This window comes from Artemia sp. Qi Xiang Cuo, chromosome 1 (assembly GCF_049724085.1).
Source record: "Artemia sp. Qi Xiang Cuo chromosome 1, ASM4972408v1, whole genome shotgun sequence".
NCBI classification, from domain to species: Eukaryota; Metazoa; Arthropoda; class Branchiopoda; order Anostraca; family Artemiidae; genus Artemia; species Artemia sp. Qi Xiang Cuo.
Window position 1 is genome coordinate 86,891,899 of NC_142794.1, and position 23,463 is coordinate 86,915,361.

The following is a 23,463-nucleotide window of genomic DNA, read 5'->3' on the forward strand; positions in this document are numbered from 1 at the left end:
AACACAGGGCTCAATACAGCCCCCCAGAGCCTGGAGGAAGTGTTGTAAGTTATGCCCCGGGGGCAGATTAGGTTTTTTGTAAGGGGTGGTCGTATAAACAACAGAGGTGGCTCATTTGATTGGAAATTGAAATTTCGATTTATCTTTTTAAGATTCGTCAAAAGTGATCGGCGGACATGTACCCCCCCCCTCTTTTCCCCAAATGCATCTGATCAAAATTTTGAGATAGTCATCTTGTTTGAAATATCCAACAATCAGATGAGAAAACTTTGGGGTCCCCCCTCCAAAACCCAGGGGAAGGGTTGTAACTTATGCCCAAGGGCATATAAAGTTTTTACGGAAAAGGTGCTCGTATAAACTTCGGAGGGGACTAAAATGATTAGATATTGAAAGTTCTAGTTCTCTTTTTAATAGTCAAAAGTGATCCGATGGCAACTAGCCTCCCCCCACCAACCCCAACGCCATAAGGCTCCCATTATTTTCTCTAGAGGCACTTCATATGCAACGGGTGGTATTATAAGCCTCAGAGGGGGCTCATTCAATTGGAAATAATAATTTCTAGCGCCATTTTTGAAAGTCAAACGTGATTGGAGGGCATCAAGCCCCCCCCCCTTTCCGCGCCCTCTGTTCCCCAAACACATCCAATCAAAATTTTGAGCGGGCCATTATATCCGAATTAGTCAAGAGGTGAATTAATTAAAATAGTTATTCTTTAGTGTTGACAAAACCTCCCTAGTGTAAAAACGACAAGGGCTCTCCTTATCTCTCATCTAACTGAGAAACTTAGAAATGCGTTTGGTGTGCTAGTTTACTGTAAAGCTACAGCAGGCGTATTCTCGCCCGTGTCTACAACGCTTTCGCGATGCCTCGTGTCCTGGCATTGACTTCATTTTGGAATATGTTTACGGCTACTGATAAAAAAAACTATTAGATCCGTATATTTCTGTTTCGCGAACTTTCTTTTGTGTATACCCCTATGGGCTAAACAAAAGTCTAGTGTCAGCATATGGGTTAACTGAGCCACTAACCGTGGCTGAGCAGCATCGCGATCGCTATTTTTCTAGGCTTTCTAGGACACACAGCCTCCATCCTTCTATGAGTTAGTAGAAATATTTGAATCTATTCTTGGTAGTATAGTTTTCTTTGTTAGTTTATTCTTCTTTCTGTATATTTTTTTGTCTTCTCATCTACTTCGTATTGAACCCTTGTGTTTTTTTTGGGGGGGGGGGGCAATAAGGATATTAATTGATTGATAAAGCTTCTGTGGAAGGCGTGGTCGTATAAACTTTGGAGGAAGTTCATTCGACTTCCACCAAATACATCTTATAAAAGTTTTAAAATAGTCATTTTGTTCAAAATAGTCCTAAGTTCCAATTTTTATAACTTGGGGGTTGAGAAATCCTCCATAGCCCCCAGGGAAATGATTGTAACTTATGTAAGTTGCCCATTATTAAAATATAAGTTTTTTGTGGAAGGGTGGACGTATTAACTTTGGAGGGGGCTCATTTGATCCGAAATTGAAACTTTTAGTTCTTTTTTTAAGAGTCAAAAGTGATCAATGGGCAATTAGCCCACGCTCCACTTTCTCAGACGGCATCCGGTCAAAATTTTGAAATAGCCATTTTGTTCAAAATAGTTCAAATGCTAAATAATTATGCGCCCGGGTTTGAAACCTCCCCCCGGCCCCTCGGAAATGACTAAGTTGTTGAACTTGCTTATTGTTACTTTGATACTTTGTTTCCTTTGATACCTTGTTTACTTAGATGCTTTCTTAACTTCGATATTGTGGTAATTTGATACTAGTTTTCATACTTTGAAACTTGAAAAAGTTTGATGGTAAAAAAAAAATGATTTTGAAATAAGACATTTTCTAAAAACTTGAAACTTTTTGCAATCAAAAACGAACAACAATAAATAAGCTTTCCGAAAAAGAAGTATTTCAAAGAAAAGCAAAGGCATTTTAAACTTAAGATCAGCAAATACAAATACCTGTTAAAATTCAAACTAGAAACGACAAGAAATTACAATTAAAGAATAAATAAACCAAAAACGAACAGAAATTAAATAAACAATCATAGCAAAAAAGTATACAACAAGTACTAATATAAATGAATAAATTACAAGAAATTGCTATTAAAGAATAAATGAGACCCAAAACGAACAGAAAATAAATAAACAATCATAGCAAACAAACATACAATGCTTACTTAACTTACTTAAGGCTCCTGCCGAGAGTTCGGCGTAGAGAACGATGAGACCAGGCGCCTCCAGGTTGACCTATCGCTTGCCAGGCTCGCAGCTTCTTCCACCGGGATGTGGGCTTAGGTGAGGAATTCATCGGCTTTGTCTTTCCACCTAGTGGGGGACGGCGTCCTCTGGGCCGCTTCCATCCGTGTAGGGTGGGGTCGAAGTTGAATGCGACCCGTGCTGGGGCATCGCGTGACATGCAAAGGAGGTGGCCGTACCACCGAACAGTACGCTTGGTCAGCTGCATCGAGAAAGGAGTTTGAGCGGTACGTGACAGGAGAGTCTGATTGCTAACGAAGTCAGTCCAATGAAGTCCTTCGATTCTTCGGAGTTGTTTCGTCTGTACGACTTTGATGGTGCTGAGGATAGATTTTGCAGCTGGCCACGTCTCCGCTCCTTACAGAAGTACGGTGCTGACTGACACATTGTAAATGCGCATTTTGGTAAACCGGCTTATGTTTGGCTTTCGCCAGATGCTGCTAAGCCTCCCAACAAGTGCTGACGCTTTTGCTAATCGAGATGTAAGCTCTTTTGTGATCAAGCCATCCTTCGACAGAATAGATCCCAGGTAAGTGAAGTCTTCAACCACATCTACTCGGTTGCTTCCGATGTTGACTTCCTTTACAGTAGAACGGGACGTGGGGGCTCAAGGAGCATGACTTTGGTTTTCTGCCAGTTGATCTTCAGTCCAACTTTCGAGGCTTCTAATGAGAGCACCTGGAGAGCTTTGGTGACCTTTTCGACGGTGTTCGCAACTAGCGCTATGTCGTCGGTGAATTCAGAATTAGAAAGTATTCGGTCTCCGAACTGAAGACCGAACTGAAGGTGATTCTTCGTGCTGGTCATATCTATGACGCAGTTGAAAAGATCTGGAGCGGCGGCGCAACCTTGCCGGACGCCAGTCTTCACAGAGAATGTGGGACTGCGTCTTCCATTGACTTGCATGCAGCTTTCCGTATCCTCATGCAGCTTTTCAAACAGTGAGCAATATTTCTTGGGTAGACCCGTAGTTCTTAGTATCAGCCAAAGTGAACGGTGATCACTTTGATTTCGGTAGAACTCTCGCGTCTTCTCGATCAACTGGTGCATAGTGAAAATATGCTCCGTCGTCGACCTGTCGGGCATGAATCCGGGCTGCTGGACTCTTCTCTTTCTACGCAAAAAGGAGGAACACCTGTCCAGGAGTGACATTGCGAAGAGTTTACCTGGAACGGAGAGAAGCGTGATCCCAAGATAGCTGGTGCAGATTTGACGCTGCCCTTACGTTTCCAGAGCGGCAATGTGATGCTAGCACGCCAGTCATTCTGTATGCTTTCCGTACATACAATAGGTACTAATATAAATGAATAAATAAATCTTAAAACGAGTGAAATTTAAATTGAATAAGCAAATCAAGCATGAAACGAACAAAAATCACTACAAACAAGAGTTTAGGTTTTGCCTCCTTCTTTCAGTGTAAAAGTCTAAAATCTACTGCATCATTGACGCTTTACTGAAAAATTTATGTCTCTTGAATAGTCTTGGAAAGTACAAATAAAATCAAACTGAATGTTTGATATTTAATGCTATTAACTGTTGAAAGATAATCAGTTCAAGATTTTATTTTGCTGTAATTTCATTTTCATTTTCAATGCTGTAATAATTGGAAAATAAAATATTTGTAATATAATTCGTTTTCAGTGAAGCGCCAATGAAGGAGTAGGCTTTAGATTTATACAGTCAAGAAAGGGGGCAGTATCCAAACTCTTGTTTGTAGTGATACTACATTTGTCTTGAACAGTCTCGGAAAGAACTAATGAAATTAAACTAAGTATTTGACAGTAATTGCTGAAAGCTTATCACTTCAAAATTTAATTCTACTCTAATTTTTATGTTTATTTTCATTGTTGTAATAAGTACAAAAGAAAATATTTGTAATATAATTCGTTTTCAGTAAAGCGCCAATGACGCAGTAGGTTTTAGATTTTTACAGTCAAGAAAGGGGGCAGCATCCAAACTCTTGTTTGTAGCGATGCTAGATCTGTATTGAACAGTGTTGGAAAAAACTAATGAAATTAAACTGAATATTTGTTATGTAATGATATTAATTGCTGAAGGTTCATCACTTCGAAATTTGATTCTACTCTAATTTTTATGTTTATCTTCAATGTTGTAATAAGTACAAAAGAAAATATTTGTCATATAAATCGTTTTCTGTGAAGTGTTAATGACGGAGTAGGCTTTAGACTTTTACAGTTAAGAAAAGGTGCAGTATCCAAACTCTTGTTTGTAGTGAAACTATATTTGTCTCGAAGTCTCGGAAAGAACTAATGAAATTAAACTAAGTATTAAACAGTAATTGCTGAAAGCTCACCTGTCTAAAATATAACTTTACTCTAGTACTTGTGTATATTTTCAATATCATAATAAGTTCAAAAGAAAATATTTTATATATAATTTATGTCCAGTGAAGTACCACTGAAATTGTCGACCTTAGACTTTAACAGTTCCGAATGGGATTAGAAACCACAGTCTTACTTGTTTTAATTTTTGTTTCTTTTAAGCTTGATTTGCATATTCAATTTAAGTTTCACTTGTTTTAAGATTTATTTATCCATTTATATTGCTACCTGCTGTATGTTTGTTTTCTATGATTCTTTATATGATTTGTGTTTTTTTCAGTCTCATTTATTCTTTAATAGTAATTTATTGTAATTTATTCATTTATGTTAGTACTTTTTGTTAGTTTTTTTGCTATGATTGTTTATTTAATTTCTATTCGTTTTGGTTTTATTTATTCACTAATAGTAATATCTTGCCGTTTCTAGTTTGAATTTTAACAGGTATTTGTATCTGCAGATCTTAAGTTTAATATGGCCTTTACAAGTCTTTGAAAAACTCTACTTTTGGAAAGTTTTTTTAAATTGATATGGCAAAAGATGTAAGACATAGTTTCAATGGAGACCATTTGAAAGCAAATTACTATTGTTGTAGGCTTTTCGAATCAAATTTTTGCCTTTTCCATTTTCCCTTTTTTAGTGCTATAGAAACGTTAAATTAAAGGTCTTAAATCTTGTTTTTCTATTGATTGGTATATTATTGGTATAACTATGGCCTGTCTCAGGCATTGCAGTCAAACATATGGACGTTTCTTCAACCTAAGCTAATTACTGCTAGATTTGACTCCACCTGCTTTGTCTGGCTTTTTAATTCCTAATTGTATGTTTGTTTTTACATCAAGATAAGTATCGAGTGTCCCGGTATCAATAAGCACATTGTGCCATTCAGTGTTACAGAGTGTTACCTGCTTTTCAGTCCAAATAATCCAGTGCTAAAAAATCTTGATAATTTTAGAGTTAAAATCAGGGACGCGCATTTGAACAAAATTTATTCAATATTTAAATGAGGAAAACTTTGGCAAAGTAAATTTTTGCCCCAGTTTATTATCAGTTAAGCATTGACAGTAATTTGCCTTGTATTGACTGTAAAAAATAAATAAAGCCATAGATGGATAAAAAAAATAATAAAGTTTAAAATTAAAACATTCAAAAGAAATAATGCACAAATAAATAAAAGATGAAAAATATAAACCAAACACAAACAAAAAAATGCAGGTCAGTAGGGATAGTCTAACCAATGAAGCAAACTTAAATTTAAAAAAAAAACTTGTCCATTTCTAAAGCTTCTAAACGTATAACTCTTAAAAGCTCAAAACATGTAGTTTTGTTGCGTGGAGTTCGGCAAAATACGCAAATTGTCTTTTCAGTTTAGATTTCAATGATGTGGAATGTTCTCGATTTGCCTCTAAGCCATTAAATATACTTACCATTTGTAGATACAAACGACGGAACTAAAGAGGCAAGAAGAGAAACTGACTTACCAAGGATGACCGGAATGTATAAAAATCTTCTTATCAGCGTTGGTGAGGATCCTGAGAGGGATGGCCTGCTCAAGACGCCAGAAAGAGCTGCCAAAGCATTGCTTTATTTCACTAAAGGATATGAGCAATCACTAAGTAGTAAGGAATCTTTGCATGTCCCTAATTAGTTTGAAATAAGCTCATAGGTGGAAAATTCAAATAATTTTTCAGATTGATGGGCGATTAGTCGCCCTCCAATCTTTTTGATCGCTTAAAAAGGGCACTAGAACTTTTAACATTTTTTGGAATATGCACCTGGCAAGTCCACCACTCCTTGGGATTTTTCTCAAATGTTGTAGACATAATTGTTTGTTTCTTTTGTCAGCTACATTAACATTTTAGGTTTCTTCAGGTACGTACGAAGGAATTCATTTTGGGGCTACTCGACTTGTCAAAACAGCAAAGGAATTAGCGTCCTTTTAAAAATATGGGAAAACATGGTCATATCAAATAATGCTACTACTTCTACTAACAGCTCACCGCAGCACCAAGCTGCCTGAGGCCAAAACAGCTGCGCACGCTCCTCTTCCATCCTAATCTTTTCAAAGTTTCCCTCTTTGCACCCTCCCAGAAAGTTCCCATTTTCCTTAAATCTTTCTTTACGAAACCCTCCCACCCCAACCGCGGACGACATCCTTTCCGTTTAGTCCTAGGCAGCTGGCCGAAAAGGACAATCCTCGGCAATCTGTCATCCTTCATCCATAGAGCCTGCCCTAGCCATCTCAAACTTGCTCTCATTATAGTCCTAGGAAGCGAGATTAGATGCAGCCTACTATTTGAATTATGATCAGTCAGCCAGGTACCCAGAATAATCCGTAGGCAATTTCTAAGGAAAACATTTAGCAAATCTTCATCCCTGTTCGATTCTGTCTTCTCCCATTGTCTTTACTGTGCTCCTTAAGACAAATCCATCAAAATGATCCATTATAAAGTGGGATAGAACACAACCCTGTTTAATTGCTGATTTAATACAAAACCAGCTGCTAACCACACTTCCTGCCTTGACCGCAGCTGTGTTATTCTCGTACATAGCACTAATCACTTTAATGTATTTGTTTGGTATACCATACAAGGATAAGACCTTCGCTAAAGCTCTTCCATCAACAGAATCGAACGCTTGCTCATAATCTATAAAACTGAGGACCAAAGGTGTTTGATAACTCAGGCATTTCCAAATTATTACCCTAAGAGAGAAAATTTGGTCGACACATCCTCTACCCCTCCTAAAACCGAACTGCTCTTGGCTTATAACTTTGTCTACAACATCTCTCAGTTTAAAAAGTATCATATTATTAATAATTTGTTACCTACAGAGACCAGACTAATGCCTCGATTATTACAACACTCACTCTGATCATCTTTCTTATACATTGGTTTAATTAGGATTTTACTAAAATCGCAAGGAATTTCCCCTTTTGAAAAATAATATTCATAATCTTCAGCAACTAATTTCTAACTTCATAGCCACCATATTTAAGAAACTTATTTACTGACAAGAGAATTCAAATTCTGAAGAGATAAATAACTAAACTGTTTTGAAACATAATCTGGTCTTTTGTGGAAAATATTAAGCTTAAAAAAAACGAAAATTTTTTAGTCAGATCATTCTTTACTTGTAAATTCTCTTGTTTTTCTGGTGCAAATATCTACCAACCAACCTTTTTTTGTCTTATGTTATACATTGTACAAGCATTTTATACTGTACTGAAAACTTAGTTGATTCCCATGAAAAGCATCACTTTTATTTATAATTTCATCCGCTATCTGTCTGAAAGCTTCTCCACTCAAGGGCAGCAGTGTTGCAATATAACCAAATGGTTGTACAGCTAGCCTACTTACACTCAATTTTTTTTTTTTTTTTTTAATTTGGCCAAAACTGGTAGCCCATATTGGAGGGGAGCTCGCATATTTTGTTTTATTTGAAAATATGTTAGAAAAAATGCTTATATAGAAAGACTCGCATCCTTACCTTGTATCATAATATCTGTTAGGATATTCTGCATTGTTTAAGCATATTGTTTAGAATTCGTGTGAGCAAAAAAACAATTAGGGATAAGAGAAATTTGCAGCTAAACTGCTAAAAAAATAAGGCTAAAAAACAAACAGGGTAACTGATAGTTCTAACTCGTTCATAAAAAAGAGAGTTAATATAAAAATTTTATATTGCACAGGCTATAGCTTTTCTTGCCAAAGGAACAATCAATGCAGGGACTGTAAGCTAAGAATTATCTATTAATTTCATTTTAGTGTGATCAGTTCTTCTATTGTAAAGAAGATGACCCTATAAACTCGAATCAGAGTGAAGTATTTTTAACGTCTCGTAAGACTAATTTTCGTACTTTATTACGGGGATCGATTCCACGTTTGTGTAGAAACTTTTTCTATCTTGCAAAAGGAATATATTTCATAAATTATGAAAGGTGAACATGGAAATCCTGCTTGTTGTCAGATTAACACTATTTGCTCTGATCACCTGACCCCTTTTCCCAGTTGAGTGACACTCATAAGCGTTTCCTCTTTGTCAAGCAATTTTTACGTGACATGTCCTGCGGATCATTTGTATACATGTGTATGTGTGCATATGTATTTATATATTTATTATTTATGTATATATAGAATAGGAACAGTTATTTGCTATTATCTCAGAAGTGTGAAAACTTATCAGATAGTGACAGGGAAGATGATTTCGTAAACTACATTGGCCTGCCATAACAAAAACGAATTTGGAGAAATAAAGACCAGAAATAAGTTATTTTCAAGGCCAACAGAATTACTGGACGAAAAAGTGAAGATTTGGGAGGACATCCGCTTTTATTCTTCAGCGCTATCTTTGAAAGTTGAAGAAAATTCCCAAACATTTGCACGAGACAACTCGAATAAATCTCAGGGGCAAATCTCCAACATTTTTATTGGGGGGGGGGGAGAGGGGCTCATATCCGGATAGTCAAGGGGCTTGGGATATAAAATAATTTTTTATCCAAATTATCGGGGGGGGGCAACTGCCCCCCCCCCCCAAAAAAACGCCCCTGATAAAATAAAACTGATAAAAGCAAACAACTCAGAAAGTTATATATATATACACACACACACACATATATATATATATATATATATATATATATATATATATATATATATATATATATATATATATATATATATATATATATATATATATATATATATATATATATATATATATATATATATATATATATATATATATATATATATATATATATATATATATATATATATATATATATATATATATATATATATATATATATATATATATACATATATATATATATATATATATATATATATATATATATATATATATATATATATATATATATATATATATATATATATATATATATATATATATATATATATATATATATATATATATATATATATATATATATATATATATATATATATATATATATATATATATATATATATATATATATATATATATATATATATATATATATATATATATATATATATATATATATATATATATATATGGGTTTGGGTTTCCGTTCCGTCATAAGGTCTTTTCCCCCAAAGAGATCCTGCTTGCATGGCATCATAGTGGTGCCGCAGTGGATCTTTCACGAGTTTGCCATAGCAGAACCGTGGACTGCTACCCCATAGCAGTTTAATTTTTGTAGGCATTAATATATAAAGGGTCGGTGGTAAGTTGCCTGAGATCACTTGTGCAGGATTTTGGCTTTTATTGATAGAAGAGCATCGCCAAGTGTGGTAGACAATGCTGAAACCAAGATCGGCCAAGGATTGCACAAAGCCACCATTCATACTGGTGGTCCTTGGGACTTCTTGTTGTTATGTTTTAAGACGGCTTGACGGCTTCGTGTAGGCTGTAGAAGATAGGTTGGTACGTGTAGTGGGTTGGGACCATGAAGCTTTGCCTGAGGCCGTAATAATTTCGAAGATTTAAATAACGTTAAAATTGCAACTTGGAATGTCTGTCACAAGGGTAAAAAATAAGGATCGTGGATTGATATTTTGACTGGCCAATTCAGACGTTTTGAACCTGACTTGTTAGGAGTTTCAGAAATCCATATCCAAGGGGTAAAAACATAGATTTTGGTAATATAGAATTTATTTCCTTAAAGAGGAAGGAAGGGGTACATAGGCTGGGAGTAGGTCTTATGACGAATAACGAAGCTGCTAAGTTTGACTTAGGTTGAGAAGTTATTAATAATAGAATGCTATTTGTTCTTTTTACGTCTTTAAAATGCAGGATATAAATGTAAATGTATAAAAAGTATAAATGTAGTATATGCTCCTGTAGAACCAGCTGACGGAGATACTAGTGACTCAGATGAATTTTACTTACAGCTGCAGAAACAAATAAACAGGATCCCAGGCAGAAATAGAGTATTTATAATAGGAGATTTTAACGCCCAGATTGGCAGAAATAGGAATAGATTGTATCCTAGCCTAGTTAAATTTTGCAAAGGAAAAGAAAATGGTAACGGTTATAGACTGCAGCAATTTTGCAGGCATAACAATCTAGTTATAACCAATACAGTGTTTGGTCGTACAATGTCCTATAAGTTAACGTGGTATTCAAGTGACGGTAAGACTATAACTTACTGGTACCTTACTATATATACCTTATATACCTTACTGGTTATGTTATTGCAAACAGAAGATTACCAGGATTGACACAAGATACTAGAGTTTATAGGAGTTCTGATATTGATGTTAAAAGTAAAGATCAGCATCTAGTAGTGTCTAGGATTTCTGTGACTCTTAAATTTAAGGGAAGGGTGAGAATTTGAGAGAAACTTTCCAGGAACAGTTGAATATTAAACTAAAGCGTCTTAAATTGGATAACGTAGAAAGTGAGTGGATATATTTTTAGATAATAGCTTATGAAGTAGCAGATGGTGTCTTGGGGAAAAAATTTAGAAACGCAGCTAAGATTATTAGAGAAAAAGATATTTTTTTTAATAGAGAAAATGAAGCGCTTGTACAGGAAGTATTTGACTGATAGATCATATGAAAATAAGAGGAATGTAAGTAGAAAAAAAAAATTAAAATATGAATCAAGCAGGTGTAAAGCCATGGATAAAATATAGCTTGGTGTGGAAGTTATGGATAAAATTTCTGAACATTTAGAAGATGTAGCCTGCATAAAATATTGTATTGGCTTGATAAAAAACTGAGAAGGAATAGTCAATCTGGACTTGTCCCAGTTAAAGATAGGAACGGCGCCCCGATTATTGATGAGGAGAGAGTAAAAGAGAGACGTCAAAACAATTTGAAAATTTGCTAAACCGTAATAAAATTACAGGAAATGGTAAAGAAAGGATTAAAGAATTTGCGACCCTTTAGAAGGGAAGGAAGATTTATTATGCAAGAAAGAATTAGAGACAGTACTAAAAGGAGGGAAAAAGTATAAGGTCCCAGGTGCTGATATGCGATAAATTAGTTTTTTAAATATGGTGGCTATGAAATATCTGATAAACTACTGAAGATTATGAATATGCTTTTCTTTTAAGGGGAATTTCATACGGATTTTAGGAATACCTTAAGGTTAATGATGTCGTTGCCTCAGTTCTTCAAATCGTACATACTGTTTGAACTAACACTATTAAAGTAATGACAATTAGTCTAATTTGAAAAGTGATAAAAAAAATATAAATTCTGTCAACGCAGTTGCTCAAGCACATTTTTATCTCGATTTAGCTTCTTATGTTTCGACCAAATGTTTTCCCTAAGTCTATCTTGGCATTCATTTCTTGAAAGAAAGTTTCCCCTATGTAATATAATATCCATTTAAATTTCGAGTCCCTTATTTTTCTCTGTTTTGATTGTAAATTTTTTCTTTGAGTTCTACCTAAAAGAAAAAAAAATCGTCAAGTTCAAGTCTGGTCAAAATGTCGCTGATTATTACACCTCTTCGTCAAATACATTTTGCAGGACAATTTTCATCAAAATACTCATGGACAATTGTTAAATAATGTGAAAGGTCACACGAATTTAAAATAAAGGTCATACAAATCAAGACTGTTGCTGTAACTGGAAAACCACTGAATAATTTAGGATTTAGAGATACTTATTTCCTGTGGTTATTCCATCAAAAATTATTGTTCTATTATTTATGGTTCTAGTGATAAATCCATGTTCTCACTATGCTTGTACGCAAAATCACATTTGTTTATATGACCAGAAAATTTGAAAGAAGCTTAACCCCTCTTCAGAATGCTATCTAAAATTCTTGGGTTTCCAAACATCATTGAGCTTAATTTCACTAAGTTGCAGCTGCTTGTCTGGATCATCCTCAAATAAGCCGTGAATTAGGCTATGTCGATACGCATTCAACTCAATAAATTTTGGGGTTTGGCTGATAGAAGTTTACGACATGCCCAGTTCAGATACATACACAGTATATACTCACATACATAGATCAGATACATAAACCTATTCCACATATTTTTGGTTCAACTATTTGTGATGGCGAGTTGTTTGGCAGGAAAACATATCTTTGGTAAGTTGTTGGGACTAACTGGAATATTAGTATTGGAAGTGCGTTATTGGGTGATTTGTTTCCATTATTTCTACATGCATAATTTTTTCACCGCCAATGCGTTGAAACCATAGTAAATTTAGAATCGCCAAAAATCAAGAATTGCATCAGAATCAGAAGTACAAAGTGGAATCAGGATAGGTATATAAAAAACGATGGTGACATCTCGCCACTTGTCGAAGGAAAAACTAACGCTAGCATTAAGTAAAATCACCAGCGGTGTATGTCTTCGGTGAAAGCTAAAAAGAATATGCAACAGAAGTCAAATAAGGTAATATGTACGGATGTCAGCCTGATATTCACAATAACGAAGTCTAGGCCGGATCCTGAATGTCGAAATCTCCAAGATCAGCACCATTGTATGTGTTTGATATTAGAACACACACTATGTGTGTGTGTGGGGGGGGGCTGGTGGAAATAAATAAAGGCATCTAATAAGAAAATTACTGGGCAATAGGTGTCTTTTTTTTTCATGCCAAGCTTTAAAATCGAATCTTGATGTTTTCGTTTTAATGGTTTATTTGTTAAAACTTTGAGAAGAAATTTGATCACACTCATAAATAGAGAATTTGTATTTCCGTTTAAAAGGACTGAAGATTATTAACGAAAGTTAATGCATAAATTGTAGTTTTCTTTTGTCAAAGAAACAGTCATTACAGAATATGTAAGCTAATGCTTATATATCAATGTTGTTTAAGTACTATTGCTTCTTTTTGTGCCATTAAGCTGATATCAAATGAAAAGGGAACCCTTTTTAATAAAACGACAAGGCTCATTTTAGGAATTTATTACGGGGATTGGTTTCTCCTTTGTGGGGAACTATTCCTTTATTGGAAAGGGAATTGCTTTGATAAGTATAAGAAAATGAACGTGGGAGCTTGCTATTTATCGGAGGGCCAACAAATGTCACCACCAAAATAGACATGTATAATGAGGAAGATCGATCTAATGCTGGAGAGAGAGAGACGAAAAGTTGGACCATTATCATAATTATTGGTACGTACGTAAATGAGGAATTTTATAAGAAAACTGTTTACATTTGTATGAGCTGAAAGGCAGGGCACACGGTCGAAATGATCTAAAATTTGTGAAATAAATTATTGAATTTTACGGGGGGTGGATGAAACAGGCTTAAACACACTTCCCCTGTTTTGACTATAGAAATTTTTTTAGCGCTTCCAAGACATTAAGCATCAGTGAATAATGTTTTGCTGGAGAGGGGTTCGTAACCCTGGTAAAAGCTTATGTCCGGAGATGGTTTCTATCTTAGTACCATGGTTAGTGCCATTGATAATTATGAGTCAACGGAATAAAATCCAAGTAAAAAGTTACTTCTTTCTTCTCCTTTTTTAGGACTTATTTACAGGGATCGATGATTCCTTTGTGAGGGAGTTCCCTTTTATAAATTAGGAAATAGAAGCGTAGGCCACTAGTTGCTTTTCTGTTGGATATTAGGAAAGAAAGGAAAGCGCTTTGAAATCTTTTATGGGAACAATTGTTCGTGATAGTCTAAAGCTATTCGAGAATGTAGGTCAAATTAAAACTTTCCTCTCGCTTACGTCTTTGGCTTGAAGAATTTTATTGATCTCATGTTTCCAAAGCTAAATGCATTGATGAAATGTAAATGTATTGGTTCTCATTCGTAACTTTACACTTTTTGCTCTCTTAAACAGAAATATTCATCATTTTGTAGCAAATTTTTTAAATTGCATCATTTTTGCGTCTTCTTTAAGATCATTGGAAATTGAATTTATAAATTAGGACTTGCTAAAGGTTTATTGTGGTTTTAGGACACGGTCCTAAAAGGGACATGTGGTCGATTAGGGCAGGTTCTGTGGATGAAGGATGATAGATTTCCCAAGATCCTCCTTGCCGAGCAACCGTCTAGGGCCAAAGGAAAAGCAGGCCGCCCCCATTTGGGGTGGGAGTATGTCGTAAGGAAATATTTTACGGGAAATGGCAACTTCTTGGGAGGGTGTAAAGAGGGAAGCTTTAAGTAGATTGAAAATGGAGGAGTAAGCGTAGCTGCGTTGGCCACAGGTGGATTGGTACTGCAGTTAGTTGTTATTAGTAGAAGTAGTATTGTGGTTATATTGTACTTCAAAGCCATTTGAACTTCATCTTTTGAGAAAGTAGATTTAGTTAGTAATATTACGAGACCTAAGATTTATTACATAGGATTTAAGCTAAAACGAAACGTGTCCTTGGCCCTGAGTAGCCTTTTTAACTTCACTTTGTAGTGTGGGGGAGGTGCCACAATTTTTCTAGAGAAAAGCATCATTTCCAATCAATTGTCTGGCTGTTTTTTCAAAAGATTCATTTGAAGATTCCTAAGCTCTTAGAGGAGTTGATGAAAAATTGGCAATTGGTGGAGTGTATTTCAGTCTAGGACTATTATATAGTCTTGATTTATCCCGGTTCAAATTCATTTATGGCTGCATTTAAAGCTCCAAATAGTATGCTCTTTGAGATGTACCACGCCTATATTCGAGAAAATGACATCTCATAGTAAAAGGTAAAACAAAGGTAAAAAAAATACAGCATTGGACTTTTCAGCCCCTACCGGCGGTGCTGATCTTCGTTTCTTGGCCCTTCAGCCAGGAGGTGCTATGGGGGGCTGGGGCCAACCATCCTGGGCTTTCACACACCCTTCCTGTTGACCTTCCCCTGATTTCTCGAGGTACCCATTTAGAACTGGGTCGACTCTGGCTGAGCTTACAGAGTCACGCCACTGACCCCCGTCCCAAACCAAGTAATTGAATACACTAGGATTCGAACCCTCGCCCTCTCGGACAAAGAATTCTAAATCCAGCGCACCAATCTCATAGTACCTGAAAAAAAAACTATACTGGATAACGAGGGTGAAATGGTTAGGTGAGAGTGATTTCGTTAATTGTGTCTTGCTGGTCTCAAGCGATGCGATGGACTCGACAAGTTTTCAAAAGAAAGAATTTTCTTTTAGTAAAGGAGACAAAAGGCACTGTCAAATTCCAGAGTCACCAGTCGTAAAAGCACTTGAAATACCATTATCCGAAAAGAAGGTTTTTGGAATTTTCGAAGTCGCCTTGATTGAAGCAATTTTTTTTATTTGGTGTCCCATATTCTAAAAAATGGAGAACATCCTTTCAACAAATTAGATTTATTGGTATATATCCTACTTAGCTGCATAACGCTTTACTATTCACCCAAATACGAACAAAAGCTCATTCCTTCCAGTTATTGTCTGAATAGCCTATTTTAACTCTAAAACATTTATTAATCCTAAATTCCCTATGGTATAATTGAAATCATTCCTCTATTAGAGCCAAATTAGGAATTGCATCTTTTTTGTCTCCTAGCTGAGTTGTGAAAGTAATTAAACAGCCTGGAATTATCTTTACCGTCTCCCAAAATATCTTTAGGATGTCTGGTTTAAGGAAAACATATTTACTAGTTAAAGTTCTCAGTTGTGCCTTGCTTACTTAACACATTCATTCTCTTTTGCATTCTTTCTGTTTTTGTTTTTTTGTGTCTGTTTAACTCTGTTTGAAAATTATTGTTCCATTTGAAGACTGTAATGAAAGCAAGATCTTAGTATTAAAAAAAAAAAAAAAAAAAAAAAAAAAAAAAAAAAAAAAAACAGCTAACGGTCCATAAATTATCAAGATAAAATAAATGGTTATGTGGGATCCTGTCTTTAGAAAAGATAGAGGAAATCTTATGCCCGAGCCACAGTATAGTCACACCTTTCGATAAGAAAGCCAAGAATTATGAAAGATATGCGTTTTTCCTAAATCTTTACGCCACAGTTGCACTACAGAAGCATAAAATTTGAATGACAAGAAGCTTGTATCTACTCTTTTTTGCTCCCAAGTACTGCATACTAATCCTTTATGTTTGCATCTTTTCCCAGAATGATCTTACAGAAGAAAAACTGCCATTGCAATCTCTTTTCTTTTCCAATTTCAAAAATTTTTGCTTTAAATTGTTACTTCGATTGGTCAATCATGGATTTTGAACATTATTCAACTCGAGAGGTTGTGAAAGGGATACATAGAGAACGCTATAGTCGTGCGAAATTTTTATTTTATCTACAAATGTGAGCATAATGTGTATCTGATATTAAGCTAAAACTGTCAAGTTGATACTAACAACTCACTGCAGCAGTAAGACGTGTAAGCCCAAGACAGATGCTTACGCTCCTCCTTCACCCAAGTTTATCCAAAGCTTCACTCTTTCCCCGCTCCCATGAAGTCCCAGCTTCCTCTAAATCCTCGCTTAAGACCACTTTTCACCCCATTCAGGTAGAACCTGATTTTTGTTGGCTCCATATGGATGACAATAAAGCTCAATTTGTCGAACAGTGTTATCTGTCATCAATTAAACGTTGTCTAGCCATCCTACGCTTTCTTTCATTATGCCCCTAGATAGCATTTTTTGCACATCCTATTATTTTACATGCCGCTGATTGCAAGTTTGAAAATGCGTAAAAAAAACTGTAAAATTATATTTACAAGAATTACAGCCTCCCATCTTCAGCAACAAGGAAATCCATTTCTTATTCTCTCTTTTTTTCTATAGCCGCTAGGAGGGTGCTAAAACACCATAGAGAGATGTTTAAGGATTCATTTGAAAGGAAATGGCTATATCTAGTGCTTCTGTTATCAACAAAAGATAATATTTGAAGAAAATGCAATTTTTACCAAAACAATATCTTCATATACAACATGATGTAATAAACTTATCTTTTGAAAGGACCTTTTGAAAGGTTGCTTCTTTGGGGTATGATTTCATATTTGAGTGGCTCCGTTGATTTATTCCCTGTGCTTTGTTGTTTACTAGGTTTCAGATAAAAAAAAATCCAAAGGCTTTCTCCTGTTTGGTTCATATATCCTGTCAATGATCAGAAATAAAAATGAGGCTGACCTCCTTAAACCCTCTAAAGGTCATCGCGTCATTAATTCTTTACTGAAAGAGAAATATATCTGAATCTATCGAAAAATAAAAAAAATTGTGACTTTCAGGATTCCAGGGAATGTTGAGGGGACACTAACGCACTAAGTGGAGGTTGTGAATATAAGAAATGACATATATTTACAAGAAGAGTCTAACATGGAATTATTCCTGTTCAGTCCAAAAGTGAAAAGGAACTGAGTAGATTGAATGTCTCTATCTTAAAGCATCAACAATTGAATAATCTGAAATATAAGGTGTGATTTTCAACAAAAGCTTTATTTTTTGGCAACGCAGTCATTATTAACAATGTGGTTCGTTCTTTCTAGCCTCCAGCCAAGAAAAAAAAACAGCTTTTTCCTTTGTGTTTCATTGCTATAGAGTGCCTCAAAATTCAAACTGCTAGTAAAAGACGTATTGTTATGTTTGACAATATTATATATCTTCACCTGTCATCCACTCAGTCGGGGTGGGCAAGCGTCCTAAATTATGGAATTTATATTACGTGAAAAGAGCAAATAAGACTAAAAATGCTAAGTAGAGGATATTCATTTTTGTACATTATTTGTACCGGGAATTAAAGCGATTCCCGGTTAATGGGTGTTGCTTCAGAATCAGAGGAAGGTATGATCTCTTCTAATCGTTTTGTATTTACTAAAAAGAAGAAAAATTAAAATGATGGAGGCATGATCCCTTTTATGCCTCTTATACACTAAAAAAAACTAAAAAAAAACTTGAAATCTGCTATCCGTTTTCAGTGCATACGCTTTTGGAGCTATATAATCCCTATGATCTTTATTAAAACAGTTATTAAAACAATTAAGGCAACTTGAAATCTGCTATCCGTTTTCAGTGCTTACGCTTTCTGGGCTATATAATCCCCATGATCCTTATTAAAATAGTTATGAATTTTGATCGACTAGTTTGAAGTGATTTTTGAGTAGTATGTTGGCGAATATAGGCTCCTCTCAAATGAAGATCTCCTTCAAAAAACTTCTTGTGTTTGTGCATGATTCTACAATAGATTGGTATCAGATCCTTATTTACAACTATGTGGAATTCGAAGTCTTTAGGAAAACTAATAAAAAGAAAATCTTCAATTGCATGAAGCCGTTAGTCTTTAAAGTTTTCAGTTGTTTTTATCTCATGTTCTTGTTTTCTTGTTATGTTCCTACTAAATTTTAATAGAAAAATACGTTATTTCGTGGCTTGTAAATGATGCAAATAGTTTCTACTATTTAATGGATGATTCAAGAGTATCTTGTACACTGCTTTCACTTCTGAAGAAAATCTCGTAAAAGTACACTTTTTGCACGATGTAAATACCTAGGAAACACAACCATGCTGAATGAATATCGTCATGAAGACCCTTGAAAAGTATCATATTGAAATTGCTGCCCCATCGCAGACGCGAATCCCAGAATTTCACACTGTTGACCGAAATAACCATCTGTTCAGTTTTTTAATGGAAAAGGACGGATGAAAAATGCTGGAATGGCCCTTGCAATTTGTAAGGGAGGGACAAAAATTTTCTCACAGTGGGAACCTGTTAAGCATGGCATCTTGCAAGAACGATTGGTTACTAATCTTGCAAAGATCATTGCGGTTTACATTGCACCAACGAAGCGAATGAATCACAAAAGATTTTTTTTTTTACCAGCTGTTGTACCATGATAATAATAATAATAATAATAATTTTATTATAAGCCAAAAAAAAACAGGCCATACAAAACAGTATTCTTAATCACACTCCACAAGAAAAATAACATAAATATCAAGTTTCACTCATTGATGTCTGCGCTTCATTTACATAATTACATAACTGCCTGATTGATCTTTTTACAGTCGTTTTGAGGATACCCCGGAACTCCAAGTTAACACCCGCAAAAAAAATTTACCATAAAAGATAAAGTTGCTGGCACACGGTGAGAATATGGGCGACATCCTAAATACCTAGGTTACATCTGGGGCAAGAGTAATCCGCATTTGCATCTGGGGCCACCCTTTTTCTTTCAAATACTCTTTTTCTATTTTTTAGTGGCAGGCAATTCGCTCGGATCCGAAACCAAGTCCTCAATGTCTCCCCCGGTAATCCTAGTTTAAAATAATATTCGAATCCAAATATCTCTTTTACATGGTAATAAAACTTAATTTTTTCTTTTTTTTTAAGTGCGTGGGACCACATTTGGAGTTCGTGGTATTTTTTTCTTTCTACAATAATAGCCAAAAACGACTCACGCTGATCTGAGGGTCCTAGCCCCTCATTCCAAATATATGATAATCCTAATCCATCTAAAACATTTTTTATTTGATACGGCCACGATCTTTTACGTTTCGACCGTAGCATCTCCACATAAGCTGCTTTTGCTAACCTATCTTCTGACAGACTTAAAACCTTAAGCCAGTACCGGATCATCTGTGCTAATCTACTCATTCTCAGCGAAAATATACCTAGGTCACCTTTTATAGCCTGATTGTGGGTCGTTACTTGAAGGCCAATTAATCTCTTAAAGTGTTGCAGCTGAATTGACTCCAATTGTAGTGCCGGGTCATGCCCCCAAAGTTCAGCTCCGTAATGGATAGTAGGCAAAACTTTAGAATTAAAAACATATTTATGCATTTTTAAAGCTTTTATACTTGAAAGCCTTGAATTACGTAAAATGGCCGCTGAAACCGCTTTCCCTCTCTTAATCATCTGTTTTACATGCTCTTTCCATCCTCCTTTTGCTGAAAGTGTTACTCCCAAATATTTAAAATTTTCGCTCTTTTTTACTTTTTCACCTTTATAATAAAATTCTACTTTTTGATCATCATTATTCATACAAGTTCCTCTAAAAACCACAATCTCAGTCTTTTTAATATTCAACACTAGTTTCTTTCTATCTAAATATTCTTCTAATATACTCAAGAAGATTTGGAGCTCCACTGGTGACTTGCCTATCAATACCGCATCATCCGCAAAAATCAGCGAAGATAATTTCAGGTTCCCTAGTGACAGCGTCGGGGCCCGTACCTTTCTTATATGGTCAACAATATCATTTAGATAAAACGTGAACAACATTGGAGAAATACTACTCCCCTGTTTTGCTCCTTTTCTAATTTCAAACTGCGACGATAAACCCTTCCCTAAAACTTTAACAATACCAAATGTGTTTCTATACACATCAGCTAGTATCCTAACGAAAAGTCTTGGTAAGCCTATCTTTAACAGTTCTAAGCACAGGAAAGTCCTATCAATGCTGTCGAAGGCCTTTTCTAGATCTAAAAATGCAACGTACAACCTATTCTTCCCTTTTGCATATTTCTCAACAAGCGCCTGTAAGACTAAGACCCTATCAATAGCATTATATCCATCCCGAAACCCTGCCTGCTCCTCCTTCAAAATCCTATATTTTTCTAACCAATGAGCTAATCTAGCATCTAGTATTCTTTCTAATATTTTGCTAAGACTAGGTACTAAAGGTATCGGTCGATAGTAGAGATGACCCTAAAGCTCCGGACGGGAGTCCATATATGGGCATAGAACCACGTGGTTTATGGACTTTGTCAGTGAGAATTTGAAAAACAGGAATTTTGTCACATTTATGGATGGTTTTATGGACTTTGTCAGTGAGAATGAAAAAACAGGAAGTTTGTCACAGTTATGTCTGTTTTTATGGATGGTTATGCGTGTTGATTATTTGATGGTTTTATGGATTTTGTCAGTGAGAATGGAAAAACAGGAAATTTGTCACTTTCATGGACTATAGAGTCATTAGGAAGAACACGTGGTTAATGGGGTCAATGTTATTGTTGTTGTTTTGGGTACGCTCTCAGCGAATGCCATGGTCATGAACCAAATCGTTTCCGGGAGATCGCGTGTTTCCAATATTTGTTGTTCAAGCCAAATTTTATGAGTTCCCGGGAAACACATGTGCTCTCAGTCATTAATCAAATTGTCTCCGGCGCGAAGTTTATTAATGTCTTTGGATTTCGAACAGAAATGTTTCCGAGAAACAGTTAGATCACACATGACAGATGATGTCATGATTGATTGATTGACATGGAAGGGGAATTCATTTGTTGTTTCTAAAGAGAATTGATTCACGAGCGAATGTTTTGATCGTAGCGCGCGAAAAGGTTTCCAAATAATTGAAATAAGCCAGCACAGGGATGCTAAACAAAAGGAACACGCTGAATTACGTTTAGGGATAATTTTGGCGAAACCGTTTTAGCTATTTTATGGAACTATTTCGACGAAACAGTTAGAGACATTATAAAATATGATTTATGAAGAGATTTTAGAAGAGAATTTAATGGTGAAACTCTGTGGTCGTTATAATACACAAGTTCCATTTGAACAGTGTTGTGAGGTCCTCTACCACAACCCCAAAGGCCTCCGGTCCCCCTACCCCCACCCCAAAGGGTTCCGATCCCCCTACCCCAACCCCAAAGGGTTCCAATCCCCCTACCTCAACCCCGAAGGAAGCCCCCGGTCCTCAAGGGTTCTCTGGGCTTCCAAAGGACCCCCGGCACCCCCAAAGGCCCTCCCAAGACCCCAAAGGCTCTCCCCGAGCCCCCAAAGACCCTCCCCCGGTCCCCGAAGGTCCACCGGGCTCCCAAAGGACCATTCGACCCTCAAGGACCCCCAGACCCCCAAAGGCCCTCCCCCTGTCCCCAAAGGTCCCCCGAACCCCCAAAGGCCCTCCTCGATCCCCAAAAGCCCCCAGGCTCCCAAAGGGCCCCGGAACCCCCAAAGACCCCCCGGTCCCCAAAGTTCCACCGGGCTCCCAAAATGCCCCCAAAGGGCCCCCAAAGGGCCCCTTTCCCTCCATCCCCCTCCTCAACTTCCCCTCCCCTCCCCTCCCCCTCCCCTCCTCCCCCTCCTCCTACCTCCTTCCCCTCCCCCTCCCTTACTCCCCTTCCCTCCCCCCATTTTTTAATGTTTGTTTGTGCGTTGAGACACAGAACGACCCCCTCCCCCCTCCCAAAGGGCCCCAGGCACCCCAAACCCCAGAATTTTCAAAGTTCAATTTGTATTTCTTTCATTGAAATGCAAGAGTTGGAATATTTCAGTAGTGTTTTGTTGTGGTTTACCCTGTCACAGTTACATTTTCTTGATTTTTCAAAGTTCATTTTGGATTTTTTTCATTGAAATGCAATAGTTGGAATATTTCAGTAGTGTTTCATCGTGGTTTACCATGTCACAGTTACATTATCTTGATTTTTCAAAGTTCATTTTGGATTTATCACGATGAAATGCAAGAGTGGGATTATTTCACTAGTGTTTTGTCATGGTTTACCTTGTCACAGATACATTCTCTTGATTTTTCAAAATTCATTTTGACCTTCTTATGTTGAAAAGCAAGAGTTGGAATATTTCAGTAGTGTTTTGTTGTGGTTTACCTTGTTAGAGTTACATTTTCTTGATTTATCAAAGTTCATTTTGAATTTCTTTCGTTGAAATGCAAGAGATGGTATATTTCAGTAGTGTTTTGTTGATGGTTTACATTGTCACAGTTACATTTTCCTGATTTTTCAAAGTTCATTTTGTATTTATTTCATTGAAATGCAAGAGTTGGAATATTTCAGTAGTGTTTTGTTTTGGTTTATCTTGTAACAGTTTCATTTTCATGATTTCTCAAAGTTCATTTTGAATTTCTTTAATTGAAATGCAAGAGATGGAATATTTCAGTAGTGTTTTGTTGTTGGTTTACATTGTCACAGTTGCATTTTCATGATTTTTAAAAGTTCATTTTGTATTTCTTTCATTGAAATGCAAGAGTTGGAATATTTCAGTAGTGTTTTATCGTGGTTTACCATGTAACAA

General features: G+C 36.0%; 1 protein-coding gene across 2 annotated transcripts in view; it reads left to right on the forward strand.

Annotated features, from left to right (window-relative positions):
* Positions 1-23,463, forward strand: part of LOC148956866 (uncharacterized) — a 159,013-nt gene that overhangs the window by 51,241 nt on the left and 84,309 nt on the right. For both annotated transcript variants that reach the window (XM_089087625.1, XM_089087617.1), the window contains exon 4: positions 6,062-6,244. In XM_089087625.1, the coding sequence (XP_088943751.1) occupies positions 6,062-6,244 (183 nt within the window). The remainder of the gene's footprint in view (positions 1-6,061; positions 6,245-23,463) is intronic.